Genomic DNA, 25,018 nt, shown 5'->3' with positions numbered 1-25,018 from the left:
TCAGGCCATGCAATTGATCCAAAACATAGATCTAGCCTCCTGCAACCCATCCATCACGTAAAGTGGCAAACTTTACGTGAATCCAAAGAGATCTAGGCCTTCAACACTTTGGGGCTAGGGGTTGGGACATGATAGCTTCACTACACACTCAAACACAGGGACTTTCAGGCATTCCAACCCTTCTCCATTCCAGATCTGAGGTAGCAACCTCAGATCTAACCTCTAAACTCCAAAACACCAAAAGATAAGCTCCCCACAAACCCCATAATGATGAATCCAAAGAGTAACAGCCCAAGGACGAGATATTACCTCAAAAGAACGCCCCAACTGCAATGGAACTCGAATCCAAGCAAAGCCCCTTGCTCCAAGCCTCCTACCCTTCAAGATTTCCTCAATAATTGCTTCTCCAAGCTCCCAAATGCAACTTGATCCACTCACATACGAAGGTTAGGGTTTCTGGACTTGAGGATGAGTAAAGAGGCTGGGGGAATGGATGTTATGTTCTTTATATAGGGCTCAACCCCGAGAATTAGGGTTTTCTCCACTCAGCGCCTACTCGCCGAGTCCATCTTACTGACTCGCCGAGTCGGCCACTTAACACGCGACCAAGTCGCGACTCTACTCGCCGAGTCCACCCATGGACTCGCCGAGTTCCCCTTCCAATTTTACTCTTTTAGCCCTTCAACTATACTCTTTGCTATTCCGAGATGTTACATATATATATATATATATATATATATATATATATATATGACATAACGTTATATTATATCTATTATTGAACTCAGTAAGCATCACCGGCTCACCGCTTACCCTCTTAATGTTTAACAATTGCAGGAGATAAACATCCAGTATAGTTATATACTGATAGAAGATTTTTGAATAGTTTGAAACTATTGTATTTTGTACTCTCGTATGTATAAAACTATAGCATCCTTGGAAGTTATGTGATATATAACACTTTGTAATAGTCGGTTTGTATCTAGTTGTTTGTAATCACTTTATCAATATAAAATGTTGTTTTTATGAATATACATGTAGCATGTTTCGGAGTAACAATTGTCAAGTATAAAAGTTAGGACTTTCAGAAATACAAAAGTCTAGTAAGGGGTTCTTTCATAATATCTAATACTTGTAATATCTTGTTATATATTAAATTATATTAATTAATTATAAATATAAAGTTTGTTTTTTGTTCATCAAATTCATATAAAAATTTAAATACATATTGGAATTTTAAAAAACGATAACGTATTTTATAAAAGTTTATAAGTATTATAAATATAATCGTATATATTTAATATTATTGTAATGAAAAAAAATATAAATTATATATTTATTAAAACCAAATTAGTATAAGGGGTGTGTTTGACGATCTATTTAAGTTGGAAGAATGAATATATTAAGAATATATATTTTGGGGTAAAAACTATGATACAAAATGGAGTATGGTTGAGATGAAACACTATTTATTCAATTTTTTAGTTATTTTTTTGAGGAAAAAATGAAAGTGAGTTGGAGATGGTCTTTAGTCGCTTATATTTTAATTGTATTTAATATGCCACTAACTTTTTATGTCCTAATGTCATCATTAGATTGCATTTTAACCGGATAAACTGACATTGAATCTTACATGTAGCCAACTACGACATAATTTGTTCATTTAAGGGGTGTTTGAGTTTGTTTTTTAAAACAATTTATGCTTTTAGTAAAAGTGTCTATTAATTTATTTGGTGTCAAAACAAAGTTTTAAAAAAATATTTTGTTTAGTTTACTCAATACCAAAACATAATAAGGAGTAAGTTGTTTTTTAATGTATGATAAATTATGCTTATATGTGTAATTATGAAATTTTTTAAAAAACTATTTAAATAAGTCAATAAAATAAAGAAGAAGTAACTTATCAAAAACTTTTTATATAAATCAATAACTACTTATAAAATATTTATATCCAAACATTTAAAACCGTCTTAACAAGACAACAAACTCAAACACTCTCTAGTTTATGTGACATTAAAATTGTATAAACTATGCCAGTATGTCACTATGGTATCTTATATGATAAATTTACCTATGACATTGCCCTTAAATAAATAGTTTGCCTTCTGCTCGTTTGCTAACATCTTAAAATGGCGGCGAACTTGTAGGATAGCACTTTGAGTTTTTAAACTAAATAGTGTAAGTCAAGACAAAAGTGGTCCTATGGTCTAGTGGTTAGGACATTGGACTCTGAATCCAGTAACCCGAGTTCAAATCTCGGTAGGACCTGTTTTTTGTGTATATTTTCTGAATGGTGAATTGTTCCTCTTTTTTGAAACTAACGAAAAAAGGTATATATTTTGTACGTAAAAGGTTTCATTAGCAATCTTCTAAATCCACTCGAGTGGAAAAACCATTTTTTTTTTTTGGGTTCATATCGATGAGAAATATTTACAACGCAAGTGTTGCTAAATCAAATTCCAGTTACTTAATATATAAAAACCTTACTATTCACTCATCAACATGAATATTTAGATTATGCCAAAAGTTATTTTTATGATAAGTTTAAAAACAAATGATGTCGTTTAGAAAATATTAAATGTTGAAAATACATATGTCTTTTGGGTTTATCAAACTGCCCAGCAGCCCACTCTTGGCCCGATCTAGAGTGAGCGGTAATCTAACTTGTAACATGTTATGTTGATTTGTGAAAATATCCTAATAAGGGTTTTACATATATTCCATTGCTTTAAATAATACAAAAGTATAGTTTATTTACATAAAGGACCCTATACTATAAAGTGTATATATAAAAGCCTACACTGTACAAATATATTATTAACATTAACCATTCTATATTATCATTTATGGAGGTATATTATAGATATAATTTCTTCTCATTTCAAAAAAATCATATATATTTCTTCTCATTTTATATGTGGTTCGAAAATACACCTATCTCTTGGGTTTATTACTAGTTCCCAATAACTTCTCACCACAAGATAACCTTTAGTCAAACTCTTGATTTTGTTTTTTCCTAAAATCCCAAACAATATTAACATACACAAATAACACGTGACGTTTAAACTAGCACCATCCAAAGTCTACAACATCACTAGAATGTTATGTCTTCCAAAAATAGAAGATCATTAGTATATATTCATAATTATAACATAGTGATTTCACCACCAGCTTCAAAACACAGTCGTATTGCATGTAAAGGTTAGCAATACAATATGGAGTTATTAGTGTTTAGTGACCTAACAATTTAATTTTATGCAAAAACATGCATCTCTTCTAAGAATTTCACTTGTTAACTTCGTTAATCTCCCATCTAGGATGTCAAACACCCATATCAACACTTATTTTCATCAATCTCCCGAGACTTTCATTGTCGCCTTTGTTCATCGTGTCAAAGTCATCATATGATGGGCTTCATTCATATTCAACATATGGTAATACAATTTCTCGCCTACTAACTTATTCAACAAAGGATCCTAAACTGTTTTCCATTTAAGATGCATATTCGTCTTCACCAAGATCTAAAGACACCCTAATATATATATATATATATATATATATATATATATATATATATATATATATATATATATATATATATATATATATAATTTGTCAAACCTCGTGTCAAAAATATGCTTTGTAACCGTGCATATAAAACAAACTAAACTAATATTTTATGAAATAATTGATTTATTTAATGTTATTATTTAAAATATGAATATCTTATGATATTTCGTATTGGTATGTGACTGGTTAAATTTAGTCTATAATTTGGAATCTCATAATGACAACCTTCTTTAGTTAATAATATGGATAACGTAGCATCGTGTAAAATACATAATCCCGTATATATATATACAACAATGAAAAGAACATGCCAAAAATATGGAAAAGTAGTTTATGTAGCATTTTGTAATTCCGGTATATATTAGCCGGTATACTATAAACATTATGTATATTAATCATCAAATCTTCCAGAAATGAAGTATATTCTTAAAATGATTAAAATGTTTATATAAAAAAAAGAAACAAAACATAAATGTTTATAGACGAATACATTCACAATTACCAACACCGTCTGTATACCTGAGAAGGAATCATCAACCCTCACTCCCTCAGTCAAAGTTTAATCTGTTTCTTCCTTCACAATTAGGGTATTAGTGTAGCGGGGTGTATCGTATGTGAGTGAAAATTGGTGTATTAATTTGTTAGCTGTACTTTTCTTTTCTATAATAATCTTTATATTCCCTTTTCCCTTTTATTGTGTTCTACCTATTTTTAACAAAGTTCAACCCATCACAGACACTGTCCTGTTTTACACCTCCGGTGACTAAACATCCACCATTATCATCTCCTCCACCTTCAACCACTACCTGCTCTTTTTCTAATAAGTTACCATTCTCTTTTACTTCGAGGGAAGCCAACAAAAAGAACCCATTAAGGGAAAATGACCAGTCTTCACACAACACAACCAATTAACAATGGTCAACAAACATGATAATCAATCCTCGACAGAAGTTTCAAAATCACCTCGTCAGCTACAAAGAAAGTTGGACAGCCCTGTTAAACCGGAAGAACATCCAGACCTTGATCCCATGAAAAATTCAAGCAAAAGGAGAAACACGGCTGCAGTATCTCTTGATGGTTTACTAACACCCAAGAACGAAGATCCTGATCATACATTGATGATGCAAACGGACATTCACATACCTGAGAAGAGGACACCTGTAGATGATCCGTTGTGGAGAGGGAATGTTGTGGGAAAGGAGGTGAAAGAGCTACTGGAGGCTGTTGAGCACCACTACCCCAACACATTTCAACGGGTCCAAATTCGGGTGAAACCATTTTGGTCAGCCATTTTGGAAGGTTTTCATGCCACCATCAAAAGATTTATGGGAACATCTGTGGATGCACTAACGGTGGATCAGATAGCAAGCCTTCAGGAAGATCTTAAAGAATTGGAGGAGTTTAAATTCGATCTCTCATGGGCCCTCAAGAGGCTGGACATGGTTAATAGGCTCAAGTTTGGAAACGAGCCTTTGCATAAAGAGTTGATGGCTTTAGAAGATTCGTTGGAGCCTTTGAAGGCAACTGTTGATATGCGATGGAAACAGTTGATGGAAGCTCATGATATGTACAAGAGGGCAGTTTCAGAGTATGAAAATGGTATAGATGCTCGAAACAAGAAAACACAGGAGATGGAACAGATGTTTGGAGCTGACTTTGATCGTGTATTAAAGGGTCATCTTGGTTTTGGTCTGCTTCCAGGCTACTAATACGCATTTTTTTTTCACTATGCTTGCAGTAATTCTCAAGCTTGGTTTAATTATGAAGAACCACCTATATTAATTAGTATATATGTGAATATTTTGACTACTTTTTTGTGATGAAATCCAAAATGGAAATATCATCCTACAACTAGTGAGGTAGATGATGAGAAAATGGCATAAATATTTAATTCTATACACATCTTGGTTGGTAAACAATTTGAATATATCTCTACTAATTAACCAATCTTGTATTTTCTTATCAAAAGATGATGAAGTGCAGAAGGTGTCTGAATTTACTTCTTGAAAAAATATGATGTTGATAAAACTCCAAGAAGGTTATATACCTTGGATTTACATTAATTGTGTATTATATATATAGACCTCCATTAATCCTTTAAAAATCTTTAATCGACTGGGAAATAAAGATCTTTCGGCTTTGGGATGTCTTGTTGATACCCTAACTGTAGATGTTCATAATGACTGCTTAGTAACATCTTGGGAAAATGACTTATAAGGGTAATGATGTTTTAAAAATGTTCAAAAAATATCATTAAAGTTTTGTACGTTTAAAAAAGACCATTTAACTAAAGCTTATGTATAAAAAACACCAAAGAAGTAAACGATTTGTTCAAATATCACCCATTGGTAACCGGCAGGTATAGGTTAATGTCTTACATTTTTACCTGTTAAAAAAAATTAAGGAAAAAATGTGAGATGGATGTAAACGTGGATTAAGGGTCTCCAGGTGGAATAAGGGTTTTGTAAATTGGCTTTCACTAAGACGTCTGTAAGGTTCGATCGATCAAGTTTCCTCGCCATTTTGTGAAATCGATTCCTTGCTAAAGCCGACTGCTATGTTCTTCTCTGTTCTTGAAATCGATTTCTATCCTCTCCATTTTCGTCCAACAACCACCTAATCTCTCCCCAAGCTTTAGGAAATGGCAGCTGCTCAGTTGAAATTGACTTGTTTTCTTCCTTCGTTTGACGGTCTGAGATAGAAACCACCTAATCGATTGTGGTGTCTTCTCCGTTTAGAAGTTCGACAATCAGGTCAACCTTCAGTCTGGTCGTCAAATTTGCTACTACCGTTGCTCCCAATTACACTTCATTGAAACCATTGGGTGACAGAGTGTTGGTAAAAATAAAGGTTGTAGAGCAGAAAAGTGCAGGTGGTATATTACTCCCATCCACTGCATAAACGAAGCCTCAAGGTGGTGAGGTTGTTGCAGTTGGAGAAGGCAGGACAATTGACCACAAACATAACTCAACTTATTTGTAACTACACATGAAGTGAAAATAGAAGCTCCATTCATTTTTGTATGAAGGCTGTTATGGTTGATTCAAGATAATGGAAATGAAATATTAAAAAAAACTATGTTCAAATATTCAATTTTGAAGTTATGTTTAATTTGAAATTAATTACTACAAGTTATTTAATAATGTTAGAATGAAATATACCTACCACTATATCATTATCTACATTAAATAAACAACAATTTTTATAATTTTATGCTTTATGGCCATTTTACCCCTATATACAGTTATTTTTGTTTAAATTGATTGATTTTAACAGTTTAACAGTCAATTAAGGTGCATAAAGACGAATCTACTCTTGTGTTAGGCTAATCATACATACATATTTTTACGACCAAATTGCCCCTATATACAATATGTTATTATATGTAAATTGATAAGAAGTTACAGAATGCAATTTTTTTGTTCATATTTAAGTTTCTGAATAAAATGGGACAGTGTATGCAGTTTTTATGTTCAAAATGAAAGCAAAGTTTTTTTTGGTTAAAGTTAATAAAAAACACATATTTTTTGATCATTAAAAGTGTGTGACTAAAATACCCCTATGACCAAGGTTAAAATTTTCCAACATTGTTGTTATACCCTTGACAAAAATGATAGTTCATATAAGGCAAAAATGATAGTTTTGTCCCTTAATAAACATGATGGTGTAACCCTTCATAGTTTTGTACCTTGGACTTTAATTGTGAGTGAAATCAGTCATTCCATTCCAGTTGCACACCAAGGAAAAGGTCTTACCTTTCTTACATAAAGATTGGTTCCAAACTACAAGTTTCCAAAATAAATACTTATACCCATTCCATTTCAAAAATATTACTTTATTACATCATATTAAGATTAACACATAAGTAAATTTCCATGCCCCTGTTGACGGTTCATAGACAATTTATGGATCATTTTGTCCATTTTGTTATTATTCAAAATACATTGCTATTTCTGGCCATGTCCCTCCATTATTATAGCTTGATGATAGTTTATGGACCATTTTACCCCTACTGTTACATGAACAATATAACTAAAGATTTATACTTTTGCATCCCTTTATACCATTATACTATCAAAGCTCTAAAGTCTAATCTACCCTCTAATATGGTCTCACTATCATCTTCTGGAGTGTTGCGATTTTTTTCCAAACACCAATTCAGAAATTAAACCTAAAAGAACATATTAACAGAAATTGAAGAAGAAGAGAATAGAAAGTAATGATGCAAATCGTTTAACTGTTCTAATGTTAAACTGGAAGTTCTCTGTCGAATACGAATTAAGGAGTTAAAATCGTCTTTTGCCAAGAGTCGTTAAATTCATTCAAAAGCAGAAAGACTAGAACGATTGGAATTACAATTGGAAACGCTTTGAGAATTGAGTTGAGTTGCGACCCAGGTAACTATGTACAAGACCCCAAGAAGAAGACGATGCAGGAGAAGACAAGTAGGATAAGAAGAAATAAGTCGTTCCCTTTCTTTTCTTTGTAGCCCTAAATGCCATGTCATCCCCACTTCACCATGTCATTACTCTTAGACCAAGTCAGCAAATTTTTAATCCAAGTCATCAATTACCCATAAAAACCGGTTACATTAGGTGGAATTTAAACAAAATGTATATTTCATTGGTGTTTTTTATACAAATACTTTAGTTAGATGGTATTTTTTTAACAGGAAAAACTTCAATGGTCTTTTTTGAACGTTTTTGAAACTTTCTTACCCTTATAAGTCATTTTCCCTAACATCTTTCATAATTAATTTTGTCAGTATTAAATGTTTTACAGAAAACTACTATTCAAAAAGTGATACCATAGTCTCAAATCACCTCCACTACAACCCACTACCAACTCACTATCCTTTGAAAATAGTTACCACTTCATTTTTTTTTGACATTATTAGATTAAATTTTAAAAATAATTCAAATAAAAACACACATTAAACTAAACCACATTACATTAATTTTAAAACACACATATTAAAACCTTAACATATTTAAAAAAACATAAAAAAAATTTAAAAATCCTAAATTACTTAAAAAAAATCATAAATTATTTATTTATCCTAAATTACTTAAAAAAAAACATAAAACATACCAACTAAAACATAAATATTATAACCTACTTTTCATATTTATCGCGGACTTGTTGTTGGATTTTAAGAAATGTCGCGAGATTTTTCGGGTTGAGATCGGGTATAGGTTTTGTGTTTATGATTTGAAGATCGGTAAGAGCCATTTTTTGGCGACGAGATTCCTCTATTGATTTGTATTTTCTTTCTAGAAAACTTAAAGTTTTATCAATGGATTCCACAAGCCCGTCGTCGCTAGTTGCGGTTGCTTTTCCGCTTGAAGACGCCGCCCGTTTTGCTTTGTCTCTTCCCGGTGGTCGACGAAGTTGGACTTCCGGTGGACCCTCTCCATCGGCAACCTCGACGTCGTCATTGAGGTCTAACCCAAAACATCGACGTCATCTTATATGTAACACTCTAAATTTTCAAATATTTTTTTTTTCATTTTTAAACCACATAAAACACATTCTCACATTTATCAAAAACCACAAAATGTATAAGTTGTTCAAAACACAAGACAACAAAATGTTTGATAATATCCCATAATCTTCAAAAAATACATAATCTCCAGCTGGTGTGTACAATCAAGCCGGCGGCTTCCCGCAATCCATTTGTGTGCAACTAAAGATTGCATCTTGATGTATTTTTAAAACCCTGTTGAGTGTATATAAGGAGGAGCACCCCGATGAATGCTTGTGTACTCTTTTTATCTTTAGTTAAAGGGTTTTGTCCCATTGGGTTTACCTTGACAAAGTTATTTTTAACGAGACACAAAATATAATCCATTCTCACTAAGGATTCATGAAATTAAGGGGAGTATCCACTTGAATTCTTTAACCATTGTGTACTCTTTTGTCATTCGTTTATAGTTTTTCTTCCACTAGGTTTTCTTTTAACAAGGTTTTAATGAGGCACTACATGTATGGTTATTTCCTTCACTCAAGACATCTAGATCATAGTCTTTTATCCCCCGACCAAAGTTTTTGTCCCAAAAGGTTTCCGTCAGTAAGGTTTTTAACAAGGAGAATGTTTGATGTATTATCTGAAGATACAAGACAAAGAAGTACAAGTATAATTCAATGTAAATCTAATCACCCAAAGGGGGTGTTGTAACTCATAGAATAATGATAGGTTTCTTACATTTAACTTTTTCATAAGTAGAAGTTATGTACATAACTTTTACAAGTTACAACATTTGGCTTACAGAACCTTTACCCTATATATAATGGCTTCTTATGTACTTGTAAACACTGTTTCACTTGAAACACTAGAGAAACTAGAGAGAAAACATATGTAAGCACATATTTGATCAATGAGAATGTTGGTATGAATCATTGAGTTGAGCTAATTCGGCAAACAACAAGAGAGATACTAAAAAATAAGCAAAAAAGATAACTTCAAAGCCCGAGATATTAAAAATTAAGCAAAAAAGATTTGAACAAAGCCCTTTAACCGAGAGTAAACTCCTTTGACAACTCAGTAACTCTTTTTCATTGTTTCAAATAAATTTTTATATATGATATATGACAAAGTTGGGGCCTGAAGTCGTTACGAGGTCGGAGACGGTCACCTAATATTAAGAATCGAAAATTGAATTGATTTGGCACTGCTCTCGATTCAATTTGGTCCGAGTGGGCCAATTACTCATGCTAGATAAGATGCAATTACTAATCTAGCCAAATTCCCTAATGACTTTTCTATTTTTAGCCAAAATTTAAGACTTAGCCCAAAATAGCCATCAAGACCGTGTACTCTTTCGCCTAAATCGTCTACGATTTCGGGTTATATATTTAAGTAATTTTTTTTTCATTTTTGCAAAACAAAACCGTATACCGTAAAATGGTCTACGATATCCTCTTAATGGTCTATTGTTTTGCCCAAAAAGTTACGGTGTACAAGTATTTGATGCACGTTTTGTATATTGAACGCATGTACAACGTAAGTTTCTTAGGAACCTATGGTTTTATTTTATTTTATTTTTGTTTTTTCCAAAAAACAAACGTATCGACTAATTTCAAACTAAACAAGAAAAAAAATCAAGATTTGGAGACACATGGTTGTTCTTTGAAGGCTCCATCGAGATAATATCAAACTTCAAACACACACAAAATGAGCAAAACTAAAAATTACAACTTTATATATTTTGGGGTGACGGGCCCTGAAAGAGTAGACAACCCATCAAACAATATTCCAATGCCCCCAAAGAGTAGTCAACCGGCTGTTGACTAGGGGTGTTCAAAAATATCCGTATCCAAAATTCCGATCCGAAATCTGAATCCGAATTATCCAAAAAATCGGATATCCGAAATATTGGATATCCGATTTTTCGGAATCGGAATTGGATAAAGTTTTTCAGATTTTTCAGATAATTCAGATATCTGATATCCGAAATTTTTGATTTTAATTTATACATTCTTTGTTATTTTAAGGGCTTTTGACTTAAAAGTCCCTAAGTTTTCAAAATTTATTCGGTTTTGTTGAGAGAAAAACTTAGAAACACACTTGAACAAACGTTAGAACAAGTATATTGCGGAATAGTTAATCTCGAAGGATCTAAAAGCTCCACAATAATATTTAGAGTTAGAGGTTAGATAGTTAGTTGCGGAAAAGTAAAGAAAAGTAAACGACAGCAATTGTTATATCAAGTATACATTTAAGCTGATTCTTAACGAGGAATGCATTTAAACCAAGTTAATAAATGAGATCATACTTAGTGATTAAGTGACAGAAGACTTGCTCCGATGAGAGGTTGTGATCGATTATGAGAGTAAGAAGAGTGAGTAAAAAAGATAGAAAAGATAACTTGAGAGATTTCAATTCAGAATAAGATGCATATTGATTGATTAATCTGATATTGTATACAAGAGAATGAGCTCTATTTTATAGAGACTCATGAACTACACTAGACTACGACTCTAAGAGTAGCCATGCAAGGCATACTGGACAATAGAGTGTATTATAAAAAGACAAAGTAAAGTAATCTAGTAAAACTGCGATAGAAAGAGACTGCGGTTGCGATTGCTGATGAAGACACTTGACCGCGGTGGCATATTGGCTGCGGTAGCTGAAGTTCAAGAGGGTCACTTTTTATTATTCAACAAGTTTAGTCCTCACTACGAATTTTGGTGCGTTAATGCCCAACATTTGGGCTCTTTTTGTCAAAAACGTCATTTAGCATGTTTGGAGCCGGTCATCCGGTGACATCCACCCTGTTAAAGAAATACCCTTATAAAAAAGGGAATCCCAACGACTTTCGTCCTCCCTCCCTCATTTACGTAGCCCTAATCAGAGCATCTTCACGCACCAATGGTTGCATCCTCTTCAAACTCAGCAACTTCACGCAGAACGAAGCTTGTTAAATGCTATTGTGGTGATGAATGCTACGTAGCAGTGTTAAGAACACCAGATAACCCTGGTAGAAAATTTTGGGGATAGCCTAATTTCAAGGTATTTTGTAATTTTTGTGTTAAATTGAAATGATTACTATTAGCATGGTTTTAGGGTTTTGATTACACGTTTTTCTCCCTTTTATTTTCTAGGAGTCTTCAAGGTGTCGTTTTTTCAAGTGGGTGGATGAATGTGGGAACAAATCTATCCAACAAGAAGATGAATTGATGGGTTCGATGGAGATTGTTGTTGAATTGATGGGTTTGATGAAAATTGTTGCAGGGTTGTTAATGTTTAATGCAATAATGCTTGTAATTGTTGTCCTAAAAATGTAATTTTGGTATTGCACTTTTGAAATGTGGTTGGTAATGTAATGCAATTGTGTTTTGAAATGGAATCACTGTAATTTAGACAATGATAATGTAATGCTAATCCTTTTGTAGTCTTTCTAATTTGGTATGTGCAAAGTTGTAAACGGTAACCCAATTTAGGCATTGAATAATATCAATAGAGGGAAGTTTAGGCATTGAATAATGTCATGACATAAGGCAATTCAGCTGATATCATTCATACGAAATTAAGATGTTTTAATCCATACCAATGTATGATGCTATAAAACATAAAAAAACAAATGTCAGATGTTATAATCCACACCTAAGATGCAATTAACCAAACCTATTGTAAGATGCTATAATCGAATAATAGTACCATAAACCATATTTCATAGAAAAGGGGTGTGCATTACATAATGTTTCATATACTGTTTCATGTAGCAATCATCCAATTGTGCCAAAAAGCCTATCAAACAAGTCTATCAAGGCAACACATATGACAATTGGATGTTTGCTGCAAAAACCAGGAATAATAAAAGATATACAGAAAGAAGGCATCATATGCCAGTGGTTAACATCCTACTTCACCCTTTTTCATAATCACTACCCAACTAATCCAACTTGAAAAGTTTGGTAGCACTAGAACCACTACCATCTTTGTCATACACAGTCTTCTTCAACTTTAGCTTCAATATCCTCTCAGAAGGTTTCCTTTTCTTATGCACAGGTTTGGTAGACAGGTTTGGCAAGTTATTGATTCTATCATCCACTCCCTCAACAACAGCTTCAATCCCTGCTTCCACTTGTACCTCATCCACTACATGATTATCAGTTGCAACCACTCACTCATCATCACCTTCACTCCATGCTTCCTCCCCTGCATCAACTCCTCCATCATCAACAAACACCTCAACATCATCTGGATGCCCTTCTTGAAATTCTAATTCCTGTTAAGGCAATATATGACATGTAATTACAATATGGGACAAATAGAATAAAATTGAATTTAAGTAGAATAAATAGGAGATTAATTATCAGTTCAACAGGTGACATGTCATCTAATGGCATTGTTATCCCTTTACTCCCTTTAATTTCACCAATGTTGTATCCTAACTCTAGTAGCATGGCTACATCTTCTTCATTCAGTTGGATTTTCTTAGGTATAACATTATCCACATTACCTTTAAGAAACTCAGGTTCTTTCTCTTGAATGTCTCTAAGAATTTCATTTATACCATCCTCAACATCATCAAGAATTTCACTCAGCTTTCGTGACTTAGATTTTCCCTCAACAACTTCATCTATAACTTGATTGACCATACCCTCATCAACCTCTTGTTGTCCATTTTCCTGGTTTTTCCCTTCACCAACAAGTTTTTGTCCCTCAATTTGAACTTGTCCCTTATCCACACGTTTTTTCCCCTTACCTCCACCCTTTATACTATTTATTTTTCTCCTTTGAGCAGTTGGTTGATTTGGCTCATTATTGGTTTATGTACTCCTCCTTCTAGTATTTCTCCTAGAACCAAATGCTTGATTGGGATCCACATTTTGATTGATTGGAGTTTCAGTTGTTGCACTTTCATGTTCCTCTTGATTTTTTCTTGGGCTACCAATTTTTTTGGCTGCATGTGGAACTCTTGGCTTTGTTTCACTTGTGCAACTTTGTTTGTTATGTCCAAATTCAAAGCAATTACCACACCTCACAGTTCTGGATACTTTAACTCTTGCAGTAGCAAACTTGGTCTCTTTTTCACTTGAATGCCTTCTCCTTTTGGTGGCAGGTCTTCATGGCATTCTTCTAGCTATTAGTGGCAAAGGCTTTTGGAAGGGAGTTTGTTCCCATAAATTGCTCCTATTGACAGGCATTATGTTACTTTGGTAACATTCAATAAACTTGACTTTTGAGAAACATTCATTAACATCCATCAGTTGTCTTATGGATATAGTTAATGACAACATTTGCATGAACACAAGGGATTCCAGAAAGATCCCAAAGCCTACATGTGCAAGTCCTGGCCTCCAAGTCTACCTTTAAACTTTCATAATTAAACCTAGCTTCGAACACTGAACCTTGGCTATGAATAACCATCCAAAACCTGAAATTGGCACCTAAATTTAAAAACATTAACATAAGAGCATTGATTTATAAAATACAAATGTAATTGGCTAAATAATACATACCTCATATACTTCCCAAAAAGGTTCATTTTTTTCAACATATTTGGGCACACATTGGACTTCCATTTGTTACACTTATCAGTCATGTGAACAAATTCTTATCTCCTCAAGCATTGTTATCAAAGGCTTTTTCCTAGCTCTATTATGATGGAGTTAAAGCAATATGAGATTCCATTCCCAGCTGCTTCACATGCAAACCCTAGAGTAAAGAAAGCTCTGCACCAAGTTCTAGGCTGTTTCGACATCAAATACTCATATGTACCAGGACTAAGCTTCTTTATTTCACCCATATGTTTCTTGAAGTCTCCTTCTACACAACTCATTGTTGAAGCCCATAAAAGTCTTTTGAATTCTAATCCGGTGTAAGCCTTCTTGAAGTTTGCATAAATGTGTCTAGCATATTGTATGTGCTCCACATGTGGCAAAATGTCTTTCACAGCTTCCAATAAGCCCTGAAACATATAAGTACATTGAATATTAATAGAAAACATTTCAATTATATAGTATATTAATACAAAACATAGCAACTAAAAGTACCTTATGTTGATTGATATGATAACCAACCCTCTACCACCATCCAACATTAGATCATCACGTATAAGCTCCAAAAACCAAGTCCAATTAGGTTTATTCTCCACATCTACAATAACCCAAGCTATTGGATAGACTTGGTTGTTTGCATCCCTTCAAATTGTTGTCAACAGTTCACCTTTCACCTCACCTTTCAAGAAGCATCCATCCAAACCAATCACTTTTCTACAACCACTTTTCCATCCACTACCTAAAGCCTTAAAACAAATATAAAATCTATGGAAATATCTCTTTCCATCAGGGTTGTTGATGACACTAACCTTGCAAGTAGACCCTGGGTTTGATCTTAAAAGCTCATAGGAGTAGTCCCATATTCTTGCATAATGCTTAATTAACTTTCCTTCAATTAACTCTTTTACCCATTTTTTTGCCCTCCTACATTGGCCAATAGACACATCACATCTAAATGTCCGTTTAATATCACTTATCATCTCCCTAAGCTTAATCTTTGGCTTGTTTGCAATCTTAGTCATGTAATGTCTCCCAACCCATTCAGGAAACACAATTGAACCAAACGTGAATGACCTAGAGCATTTGTGGATCATAGTCATAGTTTTGATTTGTAATAACCTTTCCTTGTACATCCAAGCAACATACAATCTTAAAGGGCATTGGTTGTCTTCATTTATTTTCCCACATTTTGCAATAATTGTAATAGTATCACACTTGGCGAAATAAAATTGATACCCATGGGACACAACATAGTTTGCAATACAAAATTTAAGTTGCTCAGCGGATTTAAATATATCGCCAAGTTTTGGTTCCATCTTGTCCCATTTGATGTTGGGATCATGAACCCTATACTTAGGTTGTACTTCTTGCTCATCATCTTTATCGCTTTCCCAATCATTTTCATGATATACTCGTGCTCTCATTTCATCAGACATACATGCATTACGAAGATTAGCATCATTAAGTAATACATTCAAGAACTTATCCTTACACTTATCTAGTGTTCTCACGAACTCATCCTTTGGTTCATGGTCCATGTAAATACCATGTAGTTCAAAGTCCATCTCGTTCAACCTAGCAAAAGGTTCGTTCAAAGCAACAAATTGATCGTTCCATTCTTCCTCTGATGAAGCCATCCTTCACTCCTACATAAAATCAAGGTTACATAACGTCATTTTAACTAAGAGCTCAAAGGAAAAAAAATGAAATTTAGTCCAAAATCGTAAATACCTAATCTGTGATGATCGTCTTCTTTACTTGACTTACACTATCAACACTGATTATTGTTTTCTTCTTTACTCGAGCTTCTGATAACAATCAAACCCTAAAAAACTTTGAAAATGCAGAGAAATATGGGCGACAATGATGATTTTTGTGGAGAAATGGAGAAAACGCACGTTTTGGTGTAAAGGTGATGTGTATTTGTGTTCTCGATGTCTAACGGACAAGATGTAAATGAGAGGCGTGTCATCGGATGTTACTAGATGAACTGCTAAATGGCGTTTTTGACAAAAAAGATCCCAAATGTTGGGCATTAACGCACCAAAATTCGTCGCGGGGACGAAACCGAACAAATTTAAAAAACTTAGGGACTTTTAAGTCAAAAGCCCTTATTTTAATCACATGTGTCTTATAATATGAATATTAGTAACTAAAACATGTTCATAATACCCTTAATTAAATACCTATATTACCTCATATGTTTTTCTAGTTTAAAAATATGTATTTCTAATATAAAAATTTCATATGCTTTTCAAATTTGAACAAAAATTCAAAATTTTCAAATATCCGTTTTGGTATCCGAATCCGTATCCAAAATTTCAGATATCTAAAATTTAAGATGCGGAATCGGATATCAAAAATCAACTATCCGAAAATTCGGATATCTGAATTTTCGAATATCCGGTTATGAACACCCTTATCGTTGACCATAGTTAATGCGGCGTTGACGGTAGACCACTTAATTATTTACGTTTTAAAAGCTAGTTTGAGATAAATGCTAATTTTTTTTTAACTAAAAACTGATAAGTTAAAGATTTTGGCTAGTTTAGTAATTAAACGTGTGATCGTCAATCAAAAATGTAAAAATACTAAAATGTTTTTTTTTTTTTTTTTTTCTATCCATTTTAGCTGCAGAGATTTCAATTGCAATACATTCATAGTAGAGGGGTTAAAGTGATAGTGTAATCAAATTATTTAATAGTGGCGTTCTATCTGGTCCTATCATCTGTCGAGTTTGAGAGAGAGAGAGAGGGTGAGGAGGCCGTAGATGAAAGAGAGTAAGGGGAGGGCGGTGGTGGTCGGAGGGAGCATAGCAGGAGTATGCTCCGCGCACGCGCTGTTATCGGCAGGGTGGGAAGTTATGGTGCTGGAGAAAACCACCGCTCCTCCTACCGGAAGTCCAACGGGCGCCGGGCTAGGCCTCGATCCGTTGGCTCGAAGAATAATCAATTCATGGCTTCCACAGCAACAATCCGATAATCTTCTCAACAATCATACCTTACCACTCACAATCGATCAGGTATGTATATATTCATCCCGAATTTGTTTCTAATCCAAGCTTGATTACAAGTTAAAGAACAAATGCTAATCTGGCCCTGGAAGTTTTTACTTTTTAGTTAGTCTAAATTGCTTCTAAACAATTGGTTGTTGCACACATGAGTTACCATTGAAGTGAAATATACCAGTATCAGTATGTAACTTCAAAATCAACATCAATAGTTGATTTTGGGGGAAAAAGTTGGTAACTTCTACCTCTTTGATACTATTTTATTACAGAACCAAGCTACCGATGTAGAGAAAAAAATCAGTCGCGTGTTGACAAGAGATGAGAGCTTCAATTTCAGGGCTGCGTACTGGTCTGATCTTCATGGTCTCTTATACAAGGCACTCCCTCGAGATATATTCCTCTGGGGCCATTTGTTTCTATCATTCCATGTATCTGATGACAAAAAATCTGTTAAAGTTCAATGTAAACACCTTCAAACAGGAAAAATGATTGAGATTGTTGGGGATTTGCTAGTTGCAGCAGATGGTTGTATGTCTTCAATTCGCCAGACATTCCTTCCTGACCTCAAATTGAGGTTTGTAATCCAAGATGAATTTGAAGTATCTTAACATGTTTCTTCTGAATATTTTCCATTTGTTTATTAATGTAAAGTTAACAATGATGTTAGGTACTCTGGTTACTGTGCTTGGAGAGGGGTTTTGGATCTTTCAGATGATGAAAAATCAGAAATTTTAGTTGACTTGAAAAAAGTTTACCCAGATTTGGGGAAGTGCCTATATTTTGACTTGGGTAATGGAACTCATAGCGTGTTTTATGAGCTTCTGAACAAAAGGATCAACTGGATTTGGTATGTTAATCAACCAGAGCCACAACTTAAGGTGATTAATATTTTATCCAGTTTTTGATCTTTAATGAATAGCTTCACCATATTTTCCCCTATCTAATTTGCATTCCAATAAATTCTTAGGGGAATTCTGTAACTATGAAAGTAAGCAACAACATGATCAAGAAAATGCAAGATGAAGCACAAAAAGTATGGGTACCTGAACTCACAAGAATCATAAAAGAAACCAAACAACCATTTTTAAACGTCATATACGATTGCAACCCTTTAAAACAAATCGTGTGGGGCCCAGTGGTGCTTATTGGAGACGCAGCCCACCCAACAACACCACATGGTTTGAGAAGCACAAACATGTCTATCTTAGATGCATCAGTTTTAGGTCAATGTCTTATGAAATCAGGAGTTGAAAACTTAGTGGCTGGATTACGAGAATATCAGTCGATTAGGGTTCCAGTTACTTCAAAACAAGTCTTACATTCACGAAGATTGGGTCGGATTAAACAGGGTCTGGTTTTGGATAATGGGAAGGCTTTTGATCCGAAAAATGCTACTTTAGAAGAATTAGGTGTTCTTCAACAGAAAAATATGCCGGGGTTTGATGATGTGCCTTTGGGTTTGAGTACTACAATTGATGCAAGTAAATATAGCTCGAAGTTGTAGACGTGTTGTAATTAAATAGGTTGTTAGTTATGATCATGTATAGTTAACAATGTTGTATAATTCATTTTGACCATTAATATTTCACTATACATACAAATAAGAGAAAAAGACAACCACAAATTTCAAAACTATTTCATGCTACGAAATTTGTTTGTTTGTTTTTGTGTGGTTTCCACTAAAAATAGTGTACTTATACTGTGAAGTTGTTCTTCACTGGAATAGGTTCATCTTATTGCAAAAATCATTGCTTTTCAAAAAAAAAAATTGCCATCCTTTTTTTTTTTTTTGTTGATATCTTCAATAATCTTTGCTGCACCAAAAAGTAGTTTTATAGTATAAAAATGAGTGTTAGATTGTGAAAGATTTTAAAAGGAAAAAAAATTGGTGTAATTTTTTTTAAATCTAAAAAAAAAATGCTTAAATTGGGTCTTAATGGAAAGTAGTGAGATTAGATTTTTAGATTGGGCCTTAAGGGGAAATCGGTGGTCATCTTCACTCTTGAGGAAAAAGTAAAAAAGATGGATATTTTGTGAAAGCATTTCCAAATGTATCTAATTTTGTCATTTTCTCAAATAATAATTTTGAATAATTCATTTTGACCATCAAATTTTGTTAGTGGGATTTTCTTGTAAAAGAACGAAATCAGAATAAATATACTTTCAGTATACATACAAATAAGCCCCACAAGAAGTAATTTGTGCCACCTAAGGTACAAAACTACAAATACTGACCCATCAACAATATTTAGCTAACAACATTTCTTATTCAATTTTAACCTATATCTGTAATTATTTTTCAGGCCTTTTCAGAACATACTACTTTAGTTTTGCAAAATTTTCCCTGATAAATTAGAATTTTCTATTGATGTGATCTTTCATAGAAATCTTCACAAATCATTTTTTTTCATCTATAAAAGATAATTGGATTTAAACCAGGATACAATTACATCCATTTTGAGGGGTTATAATCTATAAATTTTCTATTAGATAGAGATCATTTTTGTAACCTCTTTTTTTTTTTTTTTTTTTTTTTTTTTTTTTTTTTTTACATACGGACGGTTTCTAAAATTAATATACACAAATACTTTTATATAAATTATATGGACAGTTTTTATAATTTATTTCTATATAATGCAAACATACAAATTTTCAAATCCAAAGAATATAATATTCATTTTTATGTATAATTTAAATTTAAATTGTTGTAATATTTTAGAGCAGATATATTTCTCAAAATCCAACTGTATCAGTTAAAAACATTAAAAAAGCAAAAATTAAATATTTATTACATTGCTTCGATGATGCTACACCAATCATCAGCTGCCACGTAATACAGGCGACGTGTGAGTCAACACCTGCCCCCTTTTACCCCTTCTATCATTTGGTTTCACAGGAGATTTATTTCTTGTTTCCACCTTCCTCCTCCCAATTTTCTTCACAATCTTCAGCCTTTTCGTTGTGAATCTGATTTAGGATCAGATACTGTTAACAAAAGAGGAAACAACCATGGCGGAGAAATATAATATGAAGAATCCATCGGTGAAAAGAATTTTACAGGAGTTGAAAGAGATGCAATCAAACCCATCTGACGATTTCATGAGCCTTCCCCTTGAGGTAATCCAATTGAAATTTCATGTATCTTCGTTCTAATATGTCTCAGTTTTCCATTTTGCTGCGGCGTAACTGTAACAAGGTTCTCACCCTTTCGTGATTAGGTGCAGTTAGGGTTTCTATAGATTAAATTGAATTTTGTGCGATGTTAGCTGAACTATGCTCTTTTCTTAATTCCATGGCGTGTTTCGTTCGATTTAACATCATATTTAACATCATTTGAATTGTGATCTGATGAAAAATGAAACAAATTTCAAAATTGTCATCTATTACAAACGGATTCTTCGATTTCAATAATTTACTCGATTTGTTTCAATCGAATCAAAAGCTAGGTTTTCGTTGAGTTAAACAGCTTTAAATTTTTCGAAGTTTTCATGTTTTGAATGCGAGTAGTCTCAAAACTGACCCAGGCTATGATACCTTGTAGACAATCTATTGCGTTGCTATTTCAAAATGTGAATTATCAGTTTATCACCTAACCAACATTGGACTTCCATTTTCAACATAAACCTCATAATTGTTTATGAACTTCATGAAGTGGTGTTCTAATTACGCTCTATATGTTTTTTACACAGGAGAATATCTTTGAATGGCAATTTGCAATTAGGGGACCAAATGATACAGAATTTGAAGGAGGAATTTATCATGGTCGAATTCAATTGCCTTCAGAGTACCCATTCAAACCACCATCTTTTATGTTATTAACGGTAATCATCATTTTCTTAGTTTCAATTCCAACTTTAAACCAATATTATCTTCCAAATTTACTTGCATATCAAATCACCTATAAGTAATTCAATTGTGTAAAGTATAAACTTGTTGTCATTGTTAATTTCAGCCAAATGGACGTTTTGAAACTCAGACAAAGATCTGCTTAAGCATATCAAATCATCATCCTGAACATTGGCAACCATCATGGAGTGGTAAGTATCTGATTTTGACTTTTTTTTAGGTCAAACAAGTTGTTGACTAAACCAAAACTAATAATCTCTTGAATTGCAGTTAGAACTGCTTTAACAGCACTAATTGCATTCATGCCCACTAGTCCAAATGGTGCTTTGGGATCATTAGATTACAAGAAAGAAGAAAGACGTGTTCTTGCTGTTAAATCTCGTGAATCTTCCCCAACTTTTGGTTCTCCAGATCGTCAAAAGCTCATTGATGAGGTCTTACTAAATGACCATTTTACCCTTACATTCCAATATTAAACAAATTTTACCATAATTTTCAATTTTGTGAATATGCAGATTCATGAGTACATGATCAGTAAGGCACCACCAGTCCCTCACCCCAACTCACCGGAATCTGCAGAACCACCATCTGCCGCCGCCACTGAACAATCCGGTGAAGCTCCGGTGACTCCACCAAATGCTAATACAGAGATAACTGAACCCGAAGAACAACAACCTGAAGCTCCCTTAAACAACAACACAGAAGCCGACGTCCCAAGGGTACCAGAGCAGGCGGCTCTGGTTGCTCCTCCTCCAGTACCGGCTGTGGTGGTGCAGCAGCAGCAGCACCACCACCAATCAACAGTTCAGAAACCGGCGGATGACCGCCTGTTCACATGGGCGGCAGTCGGACTCGCCCTTGCTATTGCTGTTCTTCTGTTGAAGAAGTTCATGAAAGCTAGTGGACATGGTGCAGTGTTCATGGGTCAATCTTGAAATGTGAATATCTTTCAGACATCAGAAATTGAGAATTAATGTCTGGATTTACGAATTTTCTTTATATATCTATATATATTTTCTGTCATTTGTGCTACATTTTTGTAATTCTGTTTTCACATTGTGCCACAAATTTGTATATAATAACCTATAAAATTAATCCTATATAACTCTTGTGTAAGTGTAACTATCGCATATTTTGCTTTTGTATTTTGATTTCGTTCAATAAGTAATAATTATATCTTCTAATAAAACGTAAAATCATTCCAACAAAAGAAAATTGTCTAAATATCAACAAATGTTTTATGGATTACATTCTCATCTTTATTTATTCTTCAAACCAACACTAATCTGTAACACAAACCTCAATGGGATTAATCGGCCCAATGGGCTTCAAGTTAACAAAAGCAAACATCATGATTCATGAATACTAATTCAGCCATTCAGGAATGATATCGGTTTTATTGGTATCTGTAACTGATAAATGCATTGATCAACGGTGTTCATGGACCAAATCAAGAACAGTGAGACAATTACTAGTCATCTTTGTAACCTTATCATCATAAGTAGCAAATGGAGAAGTTTTACTTTTACCCGAATACTCGTCTCTACAATCTCCTATATTGGAAAAAACAGCATTAAGCATTGATTTCATTCGATCAACATCTTTAGACAACAATGCTTTCATTGCTTGTTGGAGATTGCTAGACGCATTATCGTAGCTATCTTTACAACTTTTCAAGATCCTGTCTTCATCTTTCGGGTTCACTACTGTGTTTGAAAGTCTTTGAGCGTGAATTGACCCGAGTTTGATTAACCATGCGATAGATTTCATTGTTTTCTCCAACACGTCGGAATTCCCGTCTAGGAATGGGTAGGCGTCGGAATCGGAATCGGAATTGGATTCCGGTGTCTCTCGATATGGTATTGATACCATTCCGGATGATCGGGATTGGTATTCCGAGTGTGATCGTATTTGTGGCTCTGAGATGGAATGGAATGACAATTGCATTGCTCGAGCCCATGTTTCGAGTCTTGGAATGAGCATTGGGGGATTTTTCGAACTTGTGTATGGATTGGTTTTCTTGGAAGGTTTGGAATGTGAAACGTGGATGGAATGGAATAACAAAATGGAAAAGAAGGTGATGGAAATGAAAGTGTTATTTGATTTCATTGTGAAAGTGTTTTGAGTTTTAACCTAAATAAACTGATATATGTAAGTATGGAATGCACAAAAGTAGTTAAATGTGAGTGAATGGCCTCGATTCAAGGAAATCAGACCATGGTCAACTGTATCAATACCTTACCAAATTACGATCTAAATCGATATAATGTTGTACGTTGAGAAAATGATGAAAGCAACAAATTGATAATTTTTTTATTTGATTAACGAAATGACTTATTTAACCTTTTAGGAAATGTGAACAAAGGAAAATTGTGTGTTTAGGATGACTTTAAAAGGGGAGACCTATATAAGTAATGACAACCACTTAGGACAGGGCTATATATGTAAAACTGCAGGGATAGGTTGAGGCTATACCCCAGCCAAAGGCGTGTTGTAAGTTCTGCAACTCAAGTAGTACAACGGACTATACGTAGCCCCTCTCGTTACCATACTCTGTATCACACGTGCAGGGATGGAACCATTCATGCAAACCAAATTTATGGATTTTTTTTTCTTTTAAATTATATTGATTTAGAGTAATAATAATAGTTATATATATATATAGCTATATAAATTAGTTTTTTTAAAGAAAACAATTTCTTTTTATTTTTTGAAAAATAACAATTTTCTCCGTATTTTTCTCATTCTAGACTACTGGTTATATTCTTTATATTCAAAAATTTTTTAAAACAACCACTCGTTTTTTTTTTTTTTTTTTTTTTTTTTTTTTTGGAATTTTAAATGCCCCATTCCAGACTAGATCTTAAATTTCAGAGTTATATTTTGATTTTTTTTTTCATTTTTTTAAAGAAATATCCTTTAATTATGTTTGAAATCTTAATTTTGAAATGTTTAATGTCATCGTTTTTTAATAAAATGTCTGATTTTATATATTAATATAGTATATAGTTAAAATATATCGGCTGAATTTGAATATGAGGCAGCGTCGGTGGTTGGATGTGGTGAATGATTATGATTGTGATATCATTTACTATCCGAGGAAGGCTAATGTGGTGGACGATGTTATTAGCCTCAAGGCAGTGGCCGCTCCGATCAGAGATATTTGTCTGAGGATGACAGTGATTACTCCGCTTTTGGAGCAGATTCAAGAGGCACAGATTGAGGCTATGAATGACGAGCACCGAAAGAGTGAGCGCACAGTGGGTCAGGTGGGTTCCTTTGATTATGATAGCCGAGGGTTATTGACTCTCCATCGGAGAGTATGGGTTTCGTACTGGGGTCGTGTGCGTCAGATTCTGATGGAGGCCCACAAATCCTGGGGTGACGAAGATGTATAAAGATCTCCGTCCTGATTATTGGTGGCCCAGCATGAAGCGAGATGTAGCTTGGTATGTGCAGAGGTGATTGACTTACAGGAAAGTCAAGGCCAAACATCAACAACCTCATGGCAAGATGCAACCGTTGGATTTTCCCTTTTGGAAATGGGAGGAGATCGCCATGGATTACATTACGAAGTTGCCTCGG

The 25,018-nt window shown here is 33.9% G+C and overlaps 3 protein-coding genes and 1 non-coding gene across 4 annotated transcripts; 3 read left to right on the top strand and 1 right to left on the bottom strand.

The window, feature by feature from the left end:
• The first annotated feature begins 2,196 nt into the window (after positions 1-2,196).
• TRNAQ-CUG (transfer RNA glutamine (anticodon CUG)) lies at positions 2,197-2,268 on the top strand. The gene has a single exon. It is a non-coding gene; the product is annotated as a tRNA-Gln (tRNA).
• A 15,026-nt stretch (positions 2,269-17,294) lies between these two features.
• Positions 17,295-19,222, top strand: LOC145088077 (FAD/NAD(P)-binding oxidoreductase family protein). Its single transcript, XM_079026282.1, has 4 exons — positions 17,295-17,599; positions 17,857-18,161; positions 18,255-18,465; positions 18,555-19,222. Exons 1-4 carry the CDS (start codon positions 17,348-17,350, stop codon positions 19,089-19,091), a joined length of 1,305 nt encoding a protein of 434 aa, XP_078882408.1. The 5' UTR covers positions 17,295-17,347; the 3' UTR covers positions 19,092-19,222.
• A 1,261-nt stretch (positions 19,223-20,483) lies between these two features.
• On the top strand, positions 20,484-22,549 carry LOC145088070 (ubiquitin-conjugating enzyme E2 32-like). The gene is made up of 5 exons (XM_079026278.1): positions 20,484-20,704; positions 21,277-21,408; positions 21,540-21,624; positions 21,704-21,867; positions 21,949-22,549. The coding sequence occupies exons 1-5, from the start codon at positions 20,597-20,599 to the stop codon at positions 22,366-22,368; spliced, it is 909 nt and encodes a 302-aa protein (XP_078882404.1). The 5' UTR covers positions 20,484-20,596; the 3' UTR covers positions 22,369-22,549.
• A 312-nt stretch (positions 22,550-22,861) lies between these two features.
• On the bottom strand, positions 22,862-23,305 carry LOC145054814 (uncharacterized). The gene has a single exon (XM_079003075.1). The coding sequence runs from the start codon at positions 23,303-23,305 to the stop codon at positions 22,862-22,864; it is 444 nt and encodes a 147-aa protein (XP_078859201.1).
• Positions 23,306-25,018: the final 1,713 nt, after the last annotated feature.

This window comes from Lactuca serriola, chromosome 1 (genome assembly GCF_051521515.1).
Source record: "Lactuca serriola cultivar US96UC23 chromosome 1, Lser_US96UC23_V15, whole genome shotgun sequence".
NCBI classification, from domain to species: Eukaryota; Viridiplantae; Streptophyta; class Magnoliopsida; order Asterales; family Asteraceae; genus Lactuca; species Lactuca serriola.
The sequence above is the reverse complement of the archived record's forward strand: the minus strand, read 5'-3'. Positions and strand labels throughout refer to the sequence as shown.

What these genes read in the sequence shown, in the direction of transcription:
- LOC145054814 (XM_079003075.1), bottom strand. Translation starts at nt 23,305, where the DNA reads ATGGTATCAATACCATATCGAGAGACACCGGAATCCAATTCCGATTCC.
- LOC145088070 (XM_079026278.1), top strand. Translation starts at nt 20,597, where the DNA reads ATGGCGGAGAAATATAATATGAAGAATCCATCGGTGAAAAGAATTTTA. An exon ending in CATCTTTTATGTTATTAACG is followed by an intron (nt 21,409 to 21,539) that starts GTAATCATCATT and finishes TGTTAATTTCAG; the next exon opens with CCAAATGGACGTTTTGAAAC. An exon ending in GTCAAAAGCTCATTGATGAG is followed by an intron (nt 21,868 to 21,948) that starts GTCTTACTAAAT and finishes GTGAATATGCAG; the next exon opens with ATTCATGAGTACATGATCAG.
- LOC145088077 (XM_079026282.1), top strand. Translation starts at nt 17,348, where the DNA reads ATGAAAGAGAGTAAGGGGAGGGCGGTGGTGGTCGGAGGGAGCATAGCA. An exon ending in TACCACTCACAATCGATCAG is followed by an intron (nt 17,600 to 17,856) that starts GTATGTATATAT and finishes ATTTTATTACAG; the next exon opens with AACCAAGCTACCGATGTAGA. An exon ending in AACCAGAGCCACAACTTAAG is followed by an intron (nt 18,466 to 18,554) that starts GTGATTAATATT and finishes ATAAATTCTTAG; the next exon opens with GGGAATTCTGTAACTATGAA.